Source organism: Elephantulus edwardii, unplaced genomic scaffold (assembly GCF_000299155.1).
Source record: "Elephantulus edwardii isolate Elephantulus edwardi_28Jun2011 unplaced genomic scaffold, EleEdw1.0 scaffold00110, whole genome shotgun sequence".
Taxonomy (NCBI): domain Eukaryota; kingdom Metazoa; phylum Chordata; class Mammalia; order Macroscelidea; family Macroscelididae; genus Elephantulus; species Elephantulus edwardii.
The window spans coordinates 1,094,832-1,112,632 of NW_006399860.1; the positions used below are offsets into that span (position 1 = coordinate 1,094,832).

The window sequence follows — 17,801 nt, forward strand, 5'->3', positions numbered from 1 at the left end:
AATCTAACTGGGTGTGGGGGGGGGGGAAGGCTTCTGTAACTACAAAACACAACTACAACACTGTAAAGGGTCACGACAAGGGAGGATCAACCTGAGAAGAACTGATCAAAGGACAGTGTGTCCACTGCAATGAGCAACCTGCAACAGAGTGTATGTTCAAATAAAGAAAGGGAAGGGGAGAAATGTGGGGGGGAAGTACCAGAACAGCAGAGATTAGTGTATAGATGGGTGGGATTGAAAGAATATACAAGGTGTTATGAGGATTTAATGAGAAGTGGTTATAAAAGGTACTGATGAATTATAATTATTTAAAATATAATGTATATGAATGACTGTATGAAAATAAATTTTAAAATTTAAAAATTTTAAAAACAAAACCAAAAAAATCCAGTAAACACAAAAAAAGTACAGTTTGAGTAAAAGTTTACAAATCATAGTGATTTTTTTAAAATATAATCATTCATGGGAATTTTCTTTTATAAGCATTAATTGCCATTGATTAATTATAATGTCTTATTGTGTACTGATCCTTCTCTTTAAGAGTAGTAATTTTTTTTTTTTTTGCTATTTGCCTTTTTAAAAAAATTTACATTGGTTTGTTCATAAAATTGATATACATTGAGTTTCACACCATTCATATTGTGTTTCATAATTATATATATATAAATTATATTTTATAAAGTCAATCACCATTGGACCTGGCCCATCATTACCAACTTATTCAAGTCTCTGCTGGATCCTTCCCAAGAGTAATAATTTTGCAACTATTTAATTCCACTATAAAAGATGAGTCAAGTCTATAGTTTATAGAAAACAGGAGGGATTTTTAAAGATATTTTAAGTATGAGGTTGTTGGGTGCCGTCATGGCAGAACTGACCCACAGCTGACCCTCTAGCAGGTTTTCAGAGGCAGTAAATCACACAGGTGGAGACAGTCAACCTTTTTCCTGTAAAACAGCTGATAGATTTGAATCACGTCTTCAGAACTGCAGCAGAGCTTCTTACCACTAGGCCACCAGAAAATAGGAGACATTTTTCAAGGTATTTTAAGTATGTAAACACAGAATCTGTAGAATGTGTTAAATAAAGGGAACTAGCATATGGGCTTGAGTATGTCAGGATGTATGTCCTATCCTCAGGACAGGGCAAGATTCAGATCTGTTGTTTGTAGGGTTGCTATAGGTCGTACTCAATGGCATCTAACAAGAAGCCTATGTAGGGAGTTCTCATGGCACCGTCCGTAGGGAGTTTGCTGCTAACCCAAAGATCGTGCTTCTCTTCCAGTTCAAATCCACCAGTGGTTCGGAGGTAGAAAAACAGGCAATTTCATCCCCTGAGATTTAAGCCTTGGAAAAACCTGCTGGCAAGTCAGCCATGAGTTGGCTCCTAATAGACAGCAATGAGGTTGTGGGGGGGTTTTGAGAATAGGTAAGAGCTCTGGTGGCATAAGGTGTAACATGTCATGCTGCTGACCAAAAGTCTCCATGGTTCCAATCGACCAGTGGTTCCTTGGGAGAAAAATGGGCAATTAAGATTTGCAGCCTCAAAAATGAAATAGAGGATCACTATGAGTCAGAACCAACTCAGTGACAATGAGCCTGCTTTGGGGTATATGTATGTTAAACCGAGATACAAAGACAGAAGAACAAAAGATACCTAATATGAGGCATTAGGTGCTAAATGTTCACAACACATTAAGAATATACTAAATATTCATGCACACTAAATATGCATAATACTATACAAATACAGACAGACAAGTTTGTATGATACTACACACAAAAAAAGAATGCTGGTGGCCTAGTGGTAAGAAGCTGTGCTGCAATCCCAAACTCACATGGTTTGAATCTACCAGGTGCTCCATGGGATAAAGATGGGCAATCCCCTCCCTGTGATTTGTTGTTGTTATGTGCCATCAAGTCGCCTGTAACTCATAGCAACCCTGTGTACAGCCCTAAACCCTGCTCTACTCCTTGCCAATCTCACTGTCTCCAACACACTTATCCTCACCCATTACCCCGTGACTGAATCAATCCATCTCATCTAACTCTGCTGTGCTGTCCCTCCCCCCACCCTCCCAAGTATGATGTCCTTCTCCAAGGACTGAGCCTGCCTTGCAACATGTCCAAAGTATGTCATACGAAGCTTCAGAATCCTTGCCTCCAAGGAGCAGCTGGGCTTCACACTTCTCCAGGACGAACTTGTTTGTTCTCCTAGAAGTCCATGGTATATTCAACACTCTTCTCCAGCACCAAGGCTCAAAGGCATCAACTCTTCTTTTATCATTCCTAGTCACTGTCTGGCTTTCTGATACATAGCAAGTGATTGCAAAGACCATGGCCTGTATCAGGTGCACCTTAGTCTCCAGACTGACATCATTGCTCTTCAGAACTTTGGAGAGGTCTCTGACAGCAGACTTTCCCACTGCAATTCTTCTTTCAATATCCTGGCTGCTGGTACCAAGAGTGTTGACTGTAGAGCCAAGCAAACTGAAGTTGACAACAATCTCAATCTCTTCATCATCTATCATGATGCTGCCCATCGGTGTAGGGTTAGAATCTGTTTTCTTGACGTTTGTGTCTGTCCTTATTTCTGATAGAGCAAGTGTGTATCACTGATCTGTGTGTCACTTTGGCTCCCTTGTTGAAACTTCAGCCCTGGTCCTTACAATCATACCCTCAGAAAGATAATGTAAGATAAAGAAAAAAATGGACATATGAACATTGTGTTCACAGGATTCAAGGAGTGCGATACCTCCTACTGCTTGTACACTCCTCTCAATGTATTAATGTGCCTCCTCTCTTTTTCTCTTTGCTTCTCATTTTAAATTGCTTTAACAAGCCTTGTTAAATTCTAATTTGGTCAGTGAGTCTTTCTGTTCCACGACCTTGGCTTGTTTGGAAGTGTATTTGGAGGACACCCATGAATAAATGTCATTTCCCACATGGCACTTAAGGTAACAAGTTTTTAATAAAGGAAATTTCTTTTTGAAGAAGTATCCCAGCTAATAAATAAAGAAGTCATGATAGAGAGATAGCCTGGTAGTAAGAGCCTTTAGGCAGGAGTACACATCACCTACAACACACACACACACGCTAACAAGTGCCACTGAGTGGTCTCTGACTCATAGTTGTTAGGTGCTGCTGAGCCAACTGCAATTCATAGTGACTCTATGAACAACAGATCTGAACCTTGCCCTGTGCCATCCTCATGATCTCTGATACACTCGAGTCCACTCTTACTTCCTGATTCAAACCATCCTTACAATCTCTGCTAAGTTTAAACCCCGTTGCAGCACTGCGTCAATCCATCTCACTGAGGGTCTTTTCTTTCTGAGACCCGCAACCTTTCCAGGCACGATGCCCTTTTCCACACTCACTAGGTTTTGTTTCTTCCTCTCAGCTTACTCTTGGCTCCTTTGCTGACCTTCCTTTAAACTACAAAACCTATTGCCATCAGTCAATTTTGACATGGCAAGCCTCCCTGACATTTTAAGGATGAAAATCTTAATAGGAGGGGACCATCTCTCTTTCCCCCCCTCCTGGCTCACAATCCAGAACTCCTTTCTTTAGTAAGCCTTAAATCTGGGCATTCTTCCAGGATGCCCAAGCTATCATCTCTCTCAGAGTGACTAATAGTTATCTACTCTCTTAATTTTAATTACCACCAATATCTCTCATTCCTCAGATCCTTGGAGATACACACACGACTTTCCAAAAGCCTAAAGCACATCCCATCATTTTAGATGTTTCTAAATTTCAATGCTACTCTCTATCTCTGCCATTCACACTCAAACATACACGCCCTACCCTGGCTCTTGTTCATTCTATTTTCTTATAAAACAGACTCAATCATCACACTTCACATAACCTCATCTTTCCTTCTACATATAAGATCAGTTACAAAGTCTTATCTTGTATTTATCTAATTCTCATCACATCTACTGTTGCCAATCAAATTCAAGCTAAGCTGGAACAAAGTCACTTTCCAGAAGGTTTCAACCTTCATAATTCTTACTCCTGTTCCAGTGTATTTTATACTTTTTGCAAGAGACATTTTGAAAAACAGCCTCCTAAGGATAATACTTTGTTTTATCTGAGCAGCTGATCAAATAGGGTGGGAATGGGACCTTTTCATACTATTTGAATCCTGAAATCTTTACCTCTCACCTATTCAAAAATTGGTTTTAAGCATCAAAAAGTCAATTTTTGAAGCTTATAATCAAAATCCCTAACGTTTGTTTTTTTTAAGTGAAGGGGCAATAACTGGGGAGTGGGGCAGGAGAATATTTCTACCATTCTACTACGATATACAGTTCCACAAATCAAATAAGAGAACAAATATCTTTTCCCATCTCAACAACCTCTTTACTCAAATGTAACTGAAAGAGAAGACAGAGAATGAGAAGTCAGGTAAAGAGGACAAATAGCATCTCAGGATGCCCATCTCAGAGAGCTCTGATGGCAGAGTTAGGAGCAAGGTGAGCTACAATTTCAAAGGCTACATGTCTCCAGCAGCAGCCGCCTTTCTTTAGATTTACAGCCTCATAACAAGATGAAAGGTGACTCTGAGTCAAATCCAACTCTATAGTGTTGAGTTGGAGGGTTTTGAACTCCTACTGCACCTTTCCTGGATTATACAGATAAATGTTTTTAATATAAAGAATATCTTAAATAACTTCAAGTAATTTTAAGAAATATAGTAATTCTATTCCACAATGGGAAATAACTCAAAACTCACTGCTGTGGAGTCAAAACCAATTCAGAGACACCTCCACTGAGTTTCTGAGGCTTTAAACTGGTGAGGTGATTGCTCACCTTTCTCCCAAGGAACTGCTAGTGGATGTGAACGACCACTGGGATGTGGATTAAGGTTAATAGAGCAATTTGCTATAGATTACTCCACCAAGAGGAACTAGGTACCTGAAATTAGCTTAAGTATAACACTGACAAATTTGACCATTTTCTAATGCACCTGATGGTATGCATAGAAATCAGATCGATTACATCAGTGGAAAAAAACGCTGGAGAAGCTCAATATCAGCTGTGAAAACTAGGCTAGGAGCTGATTGTGGAACAGACCACCAACTACATATGCAAGTTCAAGCTGAAGCTGAAGAAAATGAAACCAAGTCCACGGGAACCAAAATATAACTTTTAATTCATTCCACCTGCATTTCAGAACCATCTCAGGTGAACAGGTTTGAGGCCCTGAACACTAAGGAGCGAAGACCAGATGAGTTGTGGGAGGATGTCAAATGTATCATCCAGGAAGAGTGCAAATGGTCATTACAAAGACAGAAGAGAGAAAAAAGACCAAAACGGATGTCAGAAGAAACTGAGGATTGCAAGGGAGTGCAGAGAAGCCAAAGCACAAGGAAGAATTCAAGATACTAAAGAGCTAAACAGAACATTCCAAAGGGCAGCACGGGATGACAAAGCAAAATATTACAATGAAATGTGCAAGGAGCTGGAGTCGGAAAATCAAAAGGGCCGAACTCGTTCAGCATTTCTTAAGCTCAAGGAACTGAAGAACAAATTCAAACTTAGAATTGCTATAATCAAGGATGCTTTAGGCAGAATGTTAAATTATCCAGGAAGTATTAAAAGAAGATGGAAAGAATATACTGAGTCACTGTATCAAAAGGAACTGGCAGACACAGAAGAATTTCATGAAACAACATATGAGCAAGAGCCTATGGTGATGAAGGAAGAAGTTCAGCTGCTTTGAAGGAAATAGCAAAAAATAAGGCCCCAGGAATAGATGGAATACCAATTGATGTATTTCAGCTAACAGATGCTGCCGTGGATGTGCTCACCAAGTTGTGCCAAGAAATCTGGAGAACAACCACTTGGCCAACGGACTGGAAGAGATCTATATTTGTTCCCATTCCAAAAAAGGTTAACCCAACAGAGTGTGGAAACTACAGAACAATATCATTGATTTCACATGCAAGCAAGATTCTACTGAAGATGATCCAAAAACGACTGAAACAGCACATCAACAGAGAACTGCCAGAAGTCCAGGCTGGGTTTAAAAGGGGTCCTGGTACTAAGGATATTGTAACTAATGTTAGATGGATCTTAGCTGAAAGCAGGGAATACCAGAGGAATGTCTATCTGTGCTTCATTGATTATGCAAAGGCGTTTGACTGTGCGGATCATAACAAACTGTGGCTGACTCTGAGAAGAATGGAAATCCCAGAACACTTGATCATTCTAATGCGAAACGTATACTTGGACCAAGAGGCAGTCGTCAGAACAGAGCAAGGAAGCAATGCATGGTTCAAAATTGGGAAAGGTGTACACCAGGAATGTGTCCTATCTCCATTCCTTTTCAACCTGTTTGAAGAACAGATTATCCAGGAGGCTGGGCTCTATGAGAAGTGTGGCATCAGGACTGGTGGAAGATCTATCAACAATCTGCATTATGCAAATGATGCAACCTTGCTTGCTGAAACTGAGGAGGACTTGAAATGCTTGCTGCAGAGGGTCAAGGACTGCAGCCTTCAGTATGGATTGAGGCTCAATGTCAAGAAGACAACGATTCTCACGACTGGACCAATAGGCAGCATCAGGATGGATGGCGAAGAGACTGAGATTGTTAACAACTGTAGTCTGCTTGGCTCCACAGTCAACACTCATGGCACCAGTAGCCAGGAAATAAAAAAATGTATTGCGATGGGAAAGTGTGCTGTTAGGGACCTCTCCAGGGTACTGAAGAGCAATGGTGTCACTCTGGAGACTAAGGTGCGTCTGATAAAGGCTATGGTCTTCGCAATCACTTGTTATGCATCAGAGAGTTGGACAATGACTTGGGAGGATAGAAGGAGAATTGATGCCTTCGAGCTGTGGTGCTGGAGAAGAGTATTAAATGTACCAGGGACTGCCAAGAAAACAAACAAATTCATCCTAGAGAGGGTTAAACCAGGCTGCTCCTTGGAGGCAAGGATTCTGGGGCTTCGTCTGACATACTTTGGACATGTAAGGAGGGACAGGTTCTTGGAGAGGGACATCATGCTTGGGAGGGTGGAGGGACAGCGCAAGAGGGGAAGACCCTCTATGAGGTGGATTGATTCAGTGACTGGGGTAATAGGGATGGGTGTGTCAGAGGCAGTGCGATTGGCACAGGATAGAGCAGGGTTTAGGGCTGTTGTACATAGGGTCATTATGAGTCTCAAGCGACTCAATGGCACATAACAACAACTACAACAACAACTGTTTTTCTTTACAAGAACACAAAGTGATACACAACTATTTTTTATTATGTCTATTCAGCAGGTGGAGGAACTAAAGAATATTTTAGAAAAATTCTCAGAAAAGAAGGTTAAAACTGGTAAAAAGACTAGAAATTCACTACTGTACAAACCTTTTCCTCAAAATCATAGTTTAATGAAAAGTCAACATTTTAAAAGGGAAAAAACACACTAAATGGGATAAATGAAAGCAACTACTACTACTACTATTATTATTACAACTAAAACAAGCTTTTCACAAATAATAAGTGCATAGTAATTAATTTAAACACAATTATTTGTAACTTACCAATAAATATGTTCATAAAGAAAAGTGTATAAAGAAGACTAAATCAACTGGAGGAAGAGGAGAAGGATTCCAAAGTAAAGTACCAATGTTGCAGGGATTTTTCATTTCTATCTTAACTAATCAAATATAAAGATTTGCCAAAGAAAAATTATATGTACTTTGTAAATCTGAAACACTAAGATCTACGTTTAAGATATTTTCAGGTTGCGTGCCTTTGTTTCTAGTATTGTACTAGAAACTTGTAATGAACTACAGGAAATGTATAATATAAAGGTTAATATATAAATTTTAATATCATAATGGCTTAGACTCTAATTTTAGTTCTACTTCCTACTAGTTAGGGAGCTCTAGTGGCCTGATGAGCAAGGCTTTGCTATGCCAAAGGTGGCTGGTTTGCATACACAAGCTACTCCTTGAAAGAAGGATGAACAATCTCCACCACGTGATTTATAGTCTCTGAAAACCTACTGGAGGGTCAGCTTTGAGACAGTTCTGACTCCACAACAATGACGTGACAGGTGTGACATGATCTGCTAACTGGAGAACTTTTGTGGCCTAGTTTGTAGAAAGTTGCACTGCTAAACCAGAGGCTGAGTCTCTGTGGCAGTTTGAATTCATCAGCTGTAATTTCCCAAGTGACTCTGAAAATTCACTACAGGATCAGTCATGAGTCTGTTCTGACTTCACAGCAACAAGTCGCCATGACTTACTAGCTAGATGATCAACCTGCTCAAACCAAATCAACTGCCAGCAATTCCTCTTCAACTCATAGCGACCCTCCATCAGGTTTTCAAGGCTGTAAATCTTTACAGAAGACTGTCCATCTCTCTGAGACAGCAGCCAGTGAATTAGAACTGCTAACTTTTTTATTCCCAGTCAAGTACACCCTTCTAAACCTGTTTCCTCAATTATAAAGACATACTGTCATAGTTCTAAATTATCAGACTGTTTTCTATTATTTTTTTTTAAATCATTAGGTACATTAGTTTGTATTTCAGTGTAACAAAAACCTTGCTACACCAACAAATGTTTCTTACAATCTTCACAGTGGTTCTCAACCAGAGGTGATTATTCTTCCAAGGAGATATTATGCTTCTGAAGACATTTCTGGTTGTTAACAGTTGAGACAGACGCTAAGGATGCTACTAAACCCCTACAATACACAAGACAGCTTCCAACAAAGAATTAACTGCCCAATACTTCTGTGGTTGGGAAATCCTGCTTCCGTCTTAGAAGAGGAAATAAAATACTATGGTATAGCTTAAGAGTTGTTATAACTTTAAGAGTTATTTTCATTAAAAAATTAAAAAAAGAGTTATTTTCATAATAAAAAGAAATAATGTCTATCAAATCCTCAGAATTCGTGGCACTCAGTACAAATAAGGTGCTAATCAGTATTAGTCAGGCTTACCTCTTTTTTTAATCCAATGTGCTCAGGGTATTTTATCTACTAAATAAATGCCAAACTTCTTAACTTGGCCCTTGACACAATTTTCTCCCACTTTACTGTTCCAGCTGGCTCTTCCATGACCTCATTACATAAACCTTCTCCAACCAAACTGATCTATGTTGTTTCATCAGCACTACCTAGATTTCACAAGTCCGTGTTTGCACCCAACCACTGCCTCCACCTACAATGACAATTTTCCATTTAGTTTGACTTCCTTCGGGTCTAGCTTAAATACCAATTCCATTACAGAAGTCCTCTTTCACTGTGGTTGCAAGTGACCTCTCCCTTTCTGATCTCTCTCTTCCTACATATGATGTAAGTGTCAAAAAACAAACTATTAAGAACCTATGATCAAGACTGCTAACATCTTGCTAGAACAAAAGTAAAAGGGAGGCGAAGGTTGCATGGCTTTTATATTTCCTACAAGGTTTCAAAGCAGTTCAGTCCTGACCAATGCAGCTACAGAAGAAAATATATTTGTAAAATATAAGTGTATCAACATGGTAACCGAAAAAACCCCAAAGCCTTGGAAAAAAATCTTAGCAGAGGTGCAATGAACTTCTTCAGAAGCCTAATGCGGGAAACTGGATTATCGCCAGGAGGGTCGACAGTGACAAACATTCAGGGACATACTGTCAGCCACCATCTTTTAAGAAGGAATACTATTACTTCCAACTTTAAAGATGAAGGGATTTGATGGTTGTGCAACATGAATGTCGCCCCTGTCACTTAAGAGGTAGAGTAAACTTCTAGCAGGGTATCAATTGGTGGTTTTTCCTGTTCTAGTTATTCTATAATATATACCTACAATTTACCTTATCTCCATACCTGTTCAATCTACATGTAGAACAGATCATTAAAGAGGCTGGGCTTTATAAGGAAAAATGTGGCATCAGGATTGGAGGAAGACTCACCAACAACCTATGTTATACATGCAGATAACACAACTGTGCTTGCTGAAACTGAGGAGGACCTGAAGCGTTTGCTGCAGAAGGTCAAGGACTGTAGTCGTCAATATAAATTGAGCTTCAACATCAAGAAGACAAAGATTCTCACGACTGGGCCAACTGGCAGCAAGCACCATAACAGATGAAGACGAGATTGAGGTTGTTAACAATTACAGCTCGCTCTGCTCCACAATCAACACTCTGGCACCAACAGTCAGGAAATCAAAAGACAAAGTGCACTGGGAAAATCTTTTGTTAGGGACCTCTCCAAATTACTGAGAAGCAACAATGTCAGTCTAGAGACCAACATGCGCCTGATCCAGGCCATGGTCTTCACAATTACTTGCTATGTATCAGAGAGCTGGGCAATGACTAAGGATGACAGAAAAAGAATTGATGCCTTTGAGTTACGATGCTGGAGAAGAGTCTTGAACATATCATGGAACACCAAGAAAACAAAGAGGTCTGCCTTGGAAAAGAGTGAACCCAAGTTTCTCCTTAGTGGCTAGGATTTTGAACCTCTGTCACACATACTTTGGGCATATGGCCAGGAGAGACCAATCCTAGGAGAAGGACATCATGCTCAGAAGAATAGGAGGACAGTGCAGGAGAGGAAGACCCTGGATGGGATGGATTGATACAGTAACTGGGGAAATGGGGGTAGGTGTGTCGAAGTGAGTGAGACTGGCTCAGGACAGGTCACGCTTCAGAGCTGCTGTACATAGGATCGCTATGAGCTGCGGGTGACTTGATGGCACATCACAACACCATACTTACAACTTAAAAATTCTGGTCTATTCCGTTCCATCAATCATAGCTGAAAGGGGAAGAACCAGTCCCAAGTCTTGATTTCCTGAACTCCAATTACAAAAAGGAGCTCTAGTGGTATAGTAGATAGGGAGTTGGGTTGCTAAAAGTGGTGCCTCTTGATCGTTTTGAATCCATCAGCTGCTCCATGGGAAAAAGATGGACAATCTCCATCCATGTGATCTATATTCTTGGAAAATCTACTACAAGGGTCAGCTATGCGCTGGTTCCAACTAGTTAACAATGAGTGTGCTTGACTCTGTTGTTAGGTGCCAGAGTTGAGTACAACTCACAGCAACCCTAAGAACAGAAGACCTGAACCCTGCTCTTTCCTGTGCCATCCTCATCATCTGTTGACTCTAGTTATATACTTATTTCCTGTAAACTCTTACAAGAAAGTTAGCATTTAAAACGGAAGCATATGACACTGTTAATTAGACTTATCCCTCTTGAAACTTCCTCCTCCCTCTAACCAGTGCTCTAGTAGTGATCAAATACTTTCCTCATTCTCTTGCTAATTTTCCGATTGCTCTAATTCTTCCTCCTTTTCTTCACCACTCTCCATTGTCCAACCCTTATTTTAAGTGTTCATCACCAAAGGTTCTGTTTCAGTTTTCTTCTCTACCTGTACTTCCAATTTCAAATATCCCACTCCATGCAGATGGTGCTGACTTGTTCTTCCTAGCCTCAAACTTCCACTCATATTCTAGATCTAATTGTCTACCTGTCTATTTCACGGAATTTCTCAATCTATCTGGCTAGCACATCAATTTCGAGGTTTCAATAAACAAAGATACGTCTCCCTTGCAACTTCTTTCTCTGTCAAAAGAATCACAATTTATTTTCATAGTCATCAAATCTCAAAAGCTCAGTAATCTCATCCTTCTTGAAATCTCAGGAAACATCATCCTCTTCTATAGTCCTTTTTCATATAAACCACTCAAATATACCCCAAATTCAGCAATTTCAAAATACTAGGGATTATTATATCTACAATAGGGCTGTTAGCTAAAAGGCTGATGGTTGGAATCCAATAGCTGCCCTGTGTGAGAAAGATGGGAATTTTCCTCCCATAAAGATTTATACCCTCAAACACCTGACAGAAGGTCTTCATGAGTTAGGATCAACTAGGTAGCAGTGGGTCTTGTCTCCTCAACATTTTTCTACCTTTTGCTCCCTTTCTAGTCTTTTGACTTCTACCATAGAGTATAATGGTTATGAGCAGAGACTGAAGTCAGATTCCCAGGTTCAAACTGTCAATGTATCAGTAAACAGCTTTTAACAAGACGGAATAATCAATCTATGTCATGAGAATAAAAATACATAGAGTTAAAATAGTAATTGCTCAGTAAGTATTGCTGTTGTTGTTGTTGTTACGTGCCATCAAGTTGCCTAGCTCTGAATCCTGCCCTATCCTGAGCCCATCTCATCATCTCCAACAGACAGACTTCCATTTTGCCAGTCACTGAGTCAATCCATCTCATCGTGGGGTCTTTCTCTCCTATGCTGTCCCTCTACCCTTCCAAGAATGATGTCCCAGGGAGCTCTGGTGGCCTACTGGTAAAGAAGCTGCTTTGCAATCCCGAAGGCACCTGATTCCAATCTACCAGCTGCTTCCACAGGAGGATGGGCAATCTCCTCCTGAGTAATTTACTGCCTCTGAAAACCAGCCAAAAGATCAGCTATGGGTCAGTTCCAACTTGATGGTATTCAACAAAAAGAACAATTGAGTTAGTTCCAACTCATTGTGACTGTAGGGAGCTCTGGTGGCCTAACAGTAAGGAGCTATGCTGAAAACATGAGGGCATGCTGTTTGAATCCACCAGATGCTCCCCACGAAGATGGGGAAATCTCCCATGCAATTTACTGCCCCTAAAAACCCCCTGGACTGACAGCTATGAGTCAGTTCCAACTCAATGGTACACAACAGCATCAGTTTAATGACCTTAAACAAAACAGAATGAAACACTGCTGTCAACTGCACCGGCCTTACAATCATTGCTTTGTTTGAGCCCATTTTTGTAGTCACTGTGCCAATTCATCCCATTGAGGATCATCTTTTTTTTTTCACCGACTCTACCAAACACAGTACCCTTCTCCAAAGACTCTACCCATAGTCTCCCTCAACCACAATTTTACTCACTGCTGTCACAATTTTCATATAAATAAAAACACAAAATCTTAACGTAGGCTTTTGAAAATGAGCAAATGAATGGACAGAGAAAATACCAAGGTATATTTATAATAGCACATAGTTTTATCTTGATAAACTAAATGGCATATTGTTGTGTGCCACTGAGTTGGAACCAACTCAATAGCTGACCCTCCAATGGGTTTTCTGGAGCAGTAAATCACAGGGAGGAGACTGCAGCACAGCTTCTTCCCACTAGGCCACCAGAGCTCCCTCAATGGCATAAGAAGGGCAATAACAGTTGATGAGGTTGAAATAATTAATTGAGACTAAGATATGGGCCTTAAAGCCCATGCTAAGAATTCCAAGTTCAAGAATTTGGTTAAGGACGAGTGAGTGTCAAAAGAGATCCTGTACATACCATTTTACACAAAGCATTTAAAACAACTACACGGAAAGCAAACACAGTAATATGACTGCTTAAGTGGGTTAAACTGTTAAAATATGACAAACTCATGGGCACTGAAAGAAATGACTCTCAACTGACCCTGTCCATTGGGTTTTCAAGGATGTCATTTGCATGAGAGGAGATGGGCCATTTTTTTCCCAAGGAGAGGCTGATGGACTCAAAATGGCAGAGAAGCACGGCCTTTGGGTCAGTGGTCAGAACTCAGGACAGCACATGTGGTTTAACTTCTTTTACAATTTACTTACAGCAATTAGGGTGTGCATTTCAAATCCATCTGCACAAATTTATTCTTTATGTAAAATCCTGTTTGCATTCTTCCACAAAGTAAAATATTAAGATTTGGGTTATTTGGAGAATATGAAATACGTTTTTAGTGTAAAGAGAAGAAAATGGTTAAAAAAAAAATCCTGACATAAAACTCCAAGCTGAGGAAATCTTCCCCCTACTTTCTAGCTATCTTTAAATGGCTTTTCAAATCACAGTTTTAAAACTGACTACTTCTTAATATAACAAACATTAGAAAGTTTCAGACAGAAATGACTAAATCAGTGCCTGAAGATCCTAAACTTTACTGTCCAAGAAGAAATGTTACCATATCCTAAAGATGGTAACCCAAAGACAGGTGGTTCAAATACATGAGTTACTCCCCTGGAGAAAGATGGGCAAACAGCTCACATATGATTTAGAGTCTCTTAAAACCCACTGGACAATGAATGAAGATGATTTAAAAAAATCAGCGCCTTTGAGCTGTAGTTAAAAGTACTGAATATCCCATGGACTTTTAAAAGAACTAATACATCTATCCTAGAGAAGGTGCAAAGAGGAAGCTCCTTAGAGGCAAGGATGGGAAAACTTTATCTCACATACTTTGGGCATGTTGTCAGGAAAGGTAATTCACTGGAAAAAGAAAACATGCTTAGAAAGGTGGAGGGTGAGCAAAAGAGAGAAGGCTCCTCAACCAGATGGAACTGATATAGTGACTTTAACAATGGACTCACATATATCAGAGATGATCAGGATGGCACAGGATAGGCCAAGCTTCAGATATGTTGTTCACTGGGTCACTATGAGTTGTGCTCAACTTGAAGGCTCCTTACAACAACCAAAAAACACCCGCTGGAGGGTCAGCTATGAGTCAGTTCCAACTCAAGGGCACATAACAACAACAATTAAACTTCACAGCACACTTGCTCACTGCAGCAAATAAATACTTCCCTCAGAAGAAATTAGAACCTTTCCAACTCCATCTAAATAAACATCCAACAACACATGAATGAAAATTCAATATTTCTGTAAGCTCTCATTAAAACCACAATAAAAAAGAAAACTGATGATTTAAAAAAAAAGCCACAAAAAAACAAACACCAACCAATAATAGTGTATTAATTTCTCATTACTAAGTCACTCTCTTAGGGAGCCCTGGTGGTGCAGCCCACAGAGTTAAGCTGAATTAATTCAAAAGTCAAGCTTCTCTTGTGGCTTGAATCTACCATGATCTGTCTCCTCTTTTGCAATTTACAGCCTTGGAAGCCCAATATAGGATGAGCTAAGAGTCCATGCTGATTCCATAGCAATGACACCAAGATAAAGACCACTCTCTTAAGTTTATGTTTGTCATTCTATTTTGAATATGGGCTTTTGATATATTCCAACTACTCAGGCAAATTAACCAAGTAATTAATTAATCAAGTAGCAACAATGATCATCTAACTTACGTACAAGAGCAGGTTCAAATCTTGCCATTCTTTAAAGAAAAAAAGACACTTAAGCCTTTACTTAGCATGTACTATTTGCATATTTTCCACACTTGGAGGGGAAAAAAAGGGATTACTTTGCAGAACAGTACAGTGTGAAAAGCAACAAGCTCAGAATCAGTAAGAAAAACCTGAGCTAGTGTACAGAACCCACCACTTGCTAGATGTTTAATCTTTGGTAAATTAATCTCTCTGAACCTGATCCCACCTCTGCAAAATCAGAAAAATACTGACAATATATGCAGGAATAAATTAAGCCACTTATTAACCTGTAGAGAGCTCTAGAGTTATTAAGCACTTACAGAGGCCTAGTGCTAAGCTGTGCTATAATCCCAAAGGCAAAAAGTTCAAATCCATTCCTCTGAGGGAACAGGCAATCTCTTCCCATATGATTTATGGCCTCTGAAAAACCGCTGGAGGGTCAGCTACAGGAGGGTCAATAGGGTAGGTTCCAACTGGAATGGCACACAACAACATTAAGCAGTAGGCGTATATATAATGGCTTCATCATCAAAACTCATCTCAGCTACTTAGTGTATCTTAGTAGGAAAAGCACTTAAGTTCTCCGTACTGGATTCCCTTTGTTGTTTAAAATCGGAAATGTGAACATGCACATCACAGAATCCTGGTGAATTTCAAACCTATAGTTTTGTGAGTATAGTACAATGTCTGGCAGATCACAGATTCTATGGATAGATCCCTTTCACTTCCTTTCTTATTCAAGTGGGTTCAATGTGTATTCAACAAGTGGTACAGAATCAAGTAACTTGGCTTGCATATCAGCCAGAAAGGAGGACATTTTCTGGTTAATAGTTTTTGTGAAGAAACTAGGGCAAAATTTAGATATTGGTACTACAAGTACTCTCTCAATTTCAGAAAGAAACAAAATATGTTTGTGATTCTCCTTTCCATTTTGGCAGACATTACTTTTACTACATAAATGTTCATCTTTTATAAACAGTTAAATATCCTTTATTTCCTCTTTAAATGGATCTTCAGTATTCTACTTAAATTGAAATGAAAGGCTTATGTCAGTAATGCAACTTTTTTTTCTTTAAAGTAACACTTTATCCTCTTTCGTGTTACCCCTAGACATCTGACTCCAAGTAAATCTTTAAAATTGAAACAATGTCAAAGTAACTGTTACAGGTTTAATCCTAATGTCAGCTGTAAAACCTGTAGTATCTTCCTACTTCAATATCAAGACAAAAAAATTCAAATAAAATTAATCTTATCATAAACAAAATCGTATCAGTGTCAAGACTAACAGTTTTTCCAACATTAAGATTCACTTGCTACTTAATAAAAGGTGCAAGTCCTGCAAAGGCTTGGCTGCATATAAATGTGAGCAGTTAAGACAAAACTACAGCATCTACCCACATATTTTCATAGGCATAAAATGGGAAATAAGCCGTCTTCTAAAAAAAACCAAAAAACAACTGTCTTTAACATCTGGAGAAAAGTTTGTAAACACTACAAAACTTTTCAACAAAGATCCCGTGTATCCAAAACTCATTACCTTTGGAAAAGAAATTTTGCAATTTACTCTTAAAAATTACCACACAGGAGAATCTTTAAACAAAAATAACGTTAATTTGTTAGCATTCCACAAAGCAAAATCTAAGGAACTGCAACAGGAGGCCCTTTTCCTGTTATTTTACAAAGACGAGGTAACAGGAGTGTTTCAATGCTACTGTACTCTCTACAACGTCTGTGCTAACAGCACTCACCGTCAAAAAACTATTTTATATTTTTTTTAAAAATCCAAAGCAAGGAGTTTGCCTCTCTTAAATTTACTAAGTCAGAATACTGTTTGGAAAAAAAAAAAAATGTATCATTTGACATCATCAAATGAAAGCAGCTCCCTACAGCCAGCAAGCTAAATACTGGTTTTAAAAAGAACTGGTTTAATAGAGCTTGAAGTCTATCTTCAGACATGCTAAAAGACAGCAAAAACTAATACAGCACTTCCCCACAGGTCACCTTACATCCCACGGAGCCTGAAGAGCAGCCATCACCACCAATGTCAAAATATGGTACTACATCCAGCTTCTAATAATAAAGAAATAAACTCGGATTTCTTGGGGGTATGATCCCACTCATGACAGAGAGGAAAATGTATGCAACACAATGTGGAAAATACCACAAATGAAAACCAGTCTATGTGAAAAACATGACAAGACTGCTGACAGAGGGGGAACAAAAACCCAACAAAACACTTTGGATCCCTAATCAAAGAAGTCTAGCCAAATCTCAGCCGACATTCAAGGATCCTTCCTTTTAAGATCACGCTTGCTTTTTCAATTTCTTTCTCTTTCCTTTCTTCCCTTCCTAAGGTGGCCCATCAGATGCCCTGAACCAGGACAAGACGACACGCATGGTGAATACGATGATCGGAAACAAAACCTGGAGATGAGCACATCCTAAAAAGCAAAAGGGCGAAAAGAAGATAGCTCTTACCTGTCCCAAAGGCTTTGGCCACCAACCAGGCCAGATTGCAGGCGATTTTGGCCCTGGCGAAATCATAGTGGTCAAAGGGCTTGATGGCTGGAACAATGAAGGTCTTTCGCATCTCCCGGGGGTCTGCAGCATCCCCCATCTTTCTCGGCGGCGGCTCGGGAGGTCCAGGCGCTAACCTTCACATGGTGTGGCCTCGCCGCCGCGGGGGTCGGGAGGGGAGGAGAGACGAGATCAAACCA

The 17,801-nt window shown here is 39.6% G+C and overlaps 1 protein-coding gene across 1 annotated transcript in view; it reads right to left on the bottom strand.

Moving 5' to 3' along the window:
• The window catches only part of CAMSAP2 (calmodulin regulated spectrin-associated protein family, member 2), a 154,573-nt gene extending 136,872 nt beyond the window's left edge, over nucleotides 1–17,701 (bottom strand). Inside the window, exon 1 of the mRNA XM_006892113.1 lies at nucleotides 17,563–17,701. Coding sequence (XP_006892175.1) covers nucleotides 17,563–17,701 — 139 coding nt within the window. The remainder of the gene's footprint in view (nucleotides 1–17,562) is intronic.
• Nucleotides 17,702–17,801: the final 100 nt, after the last annotated feature.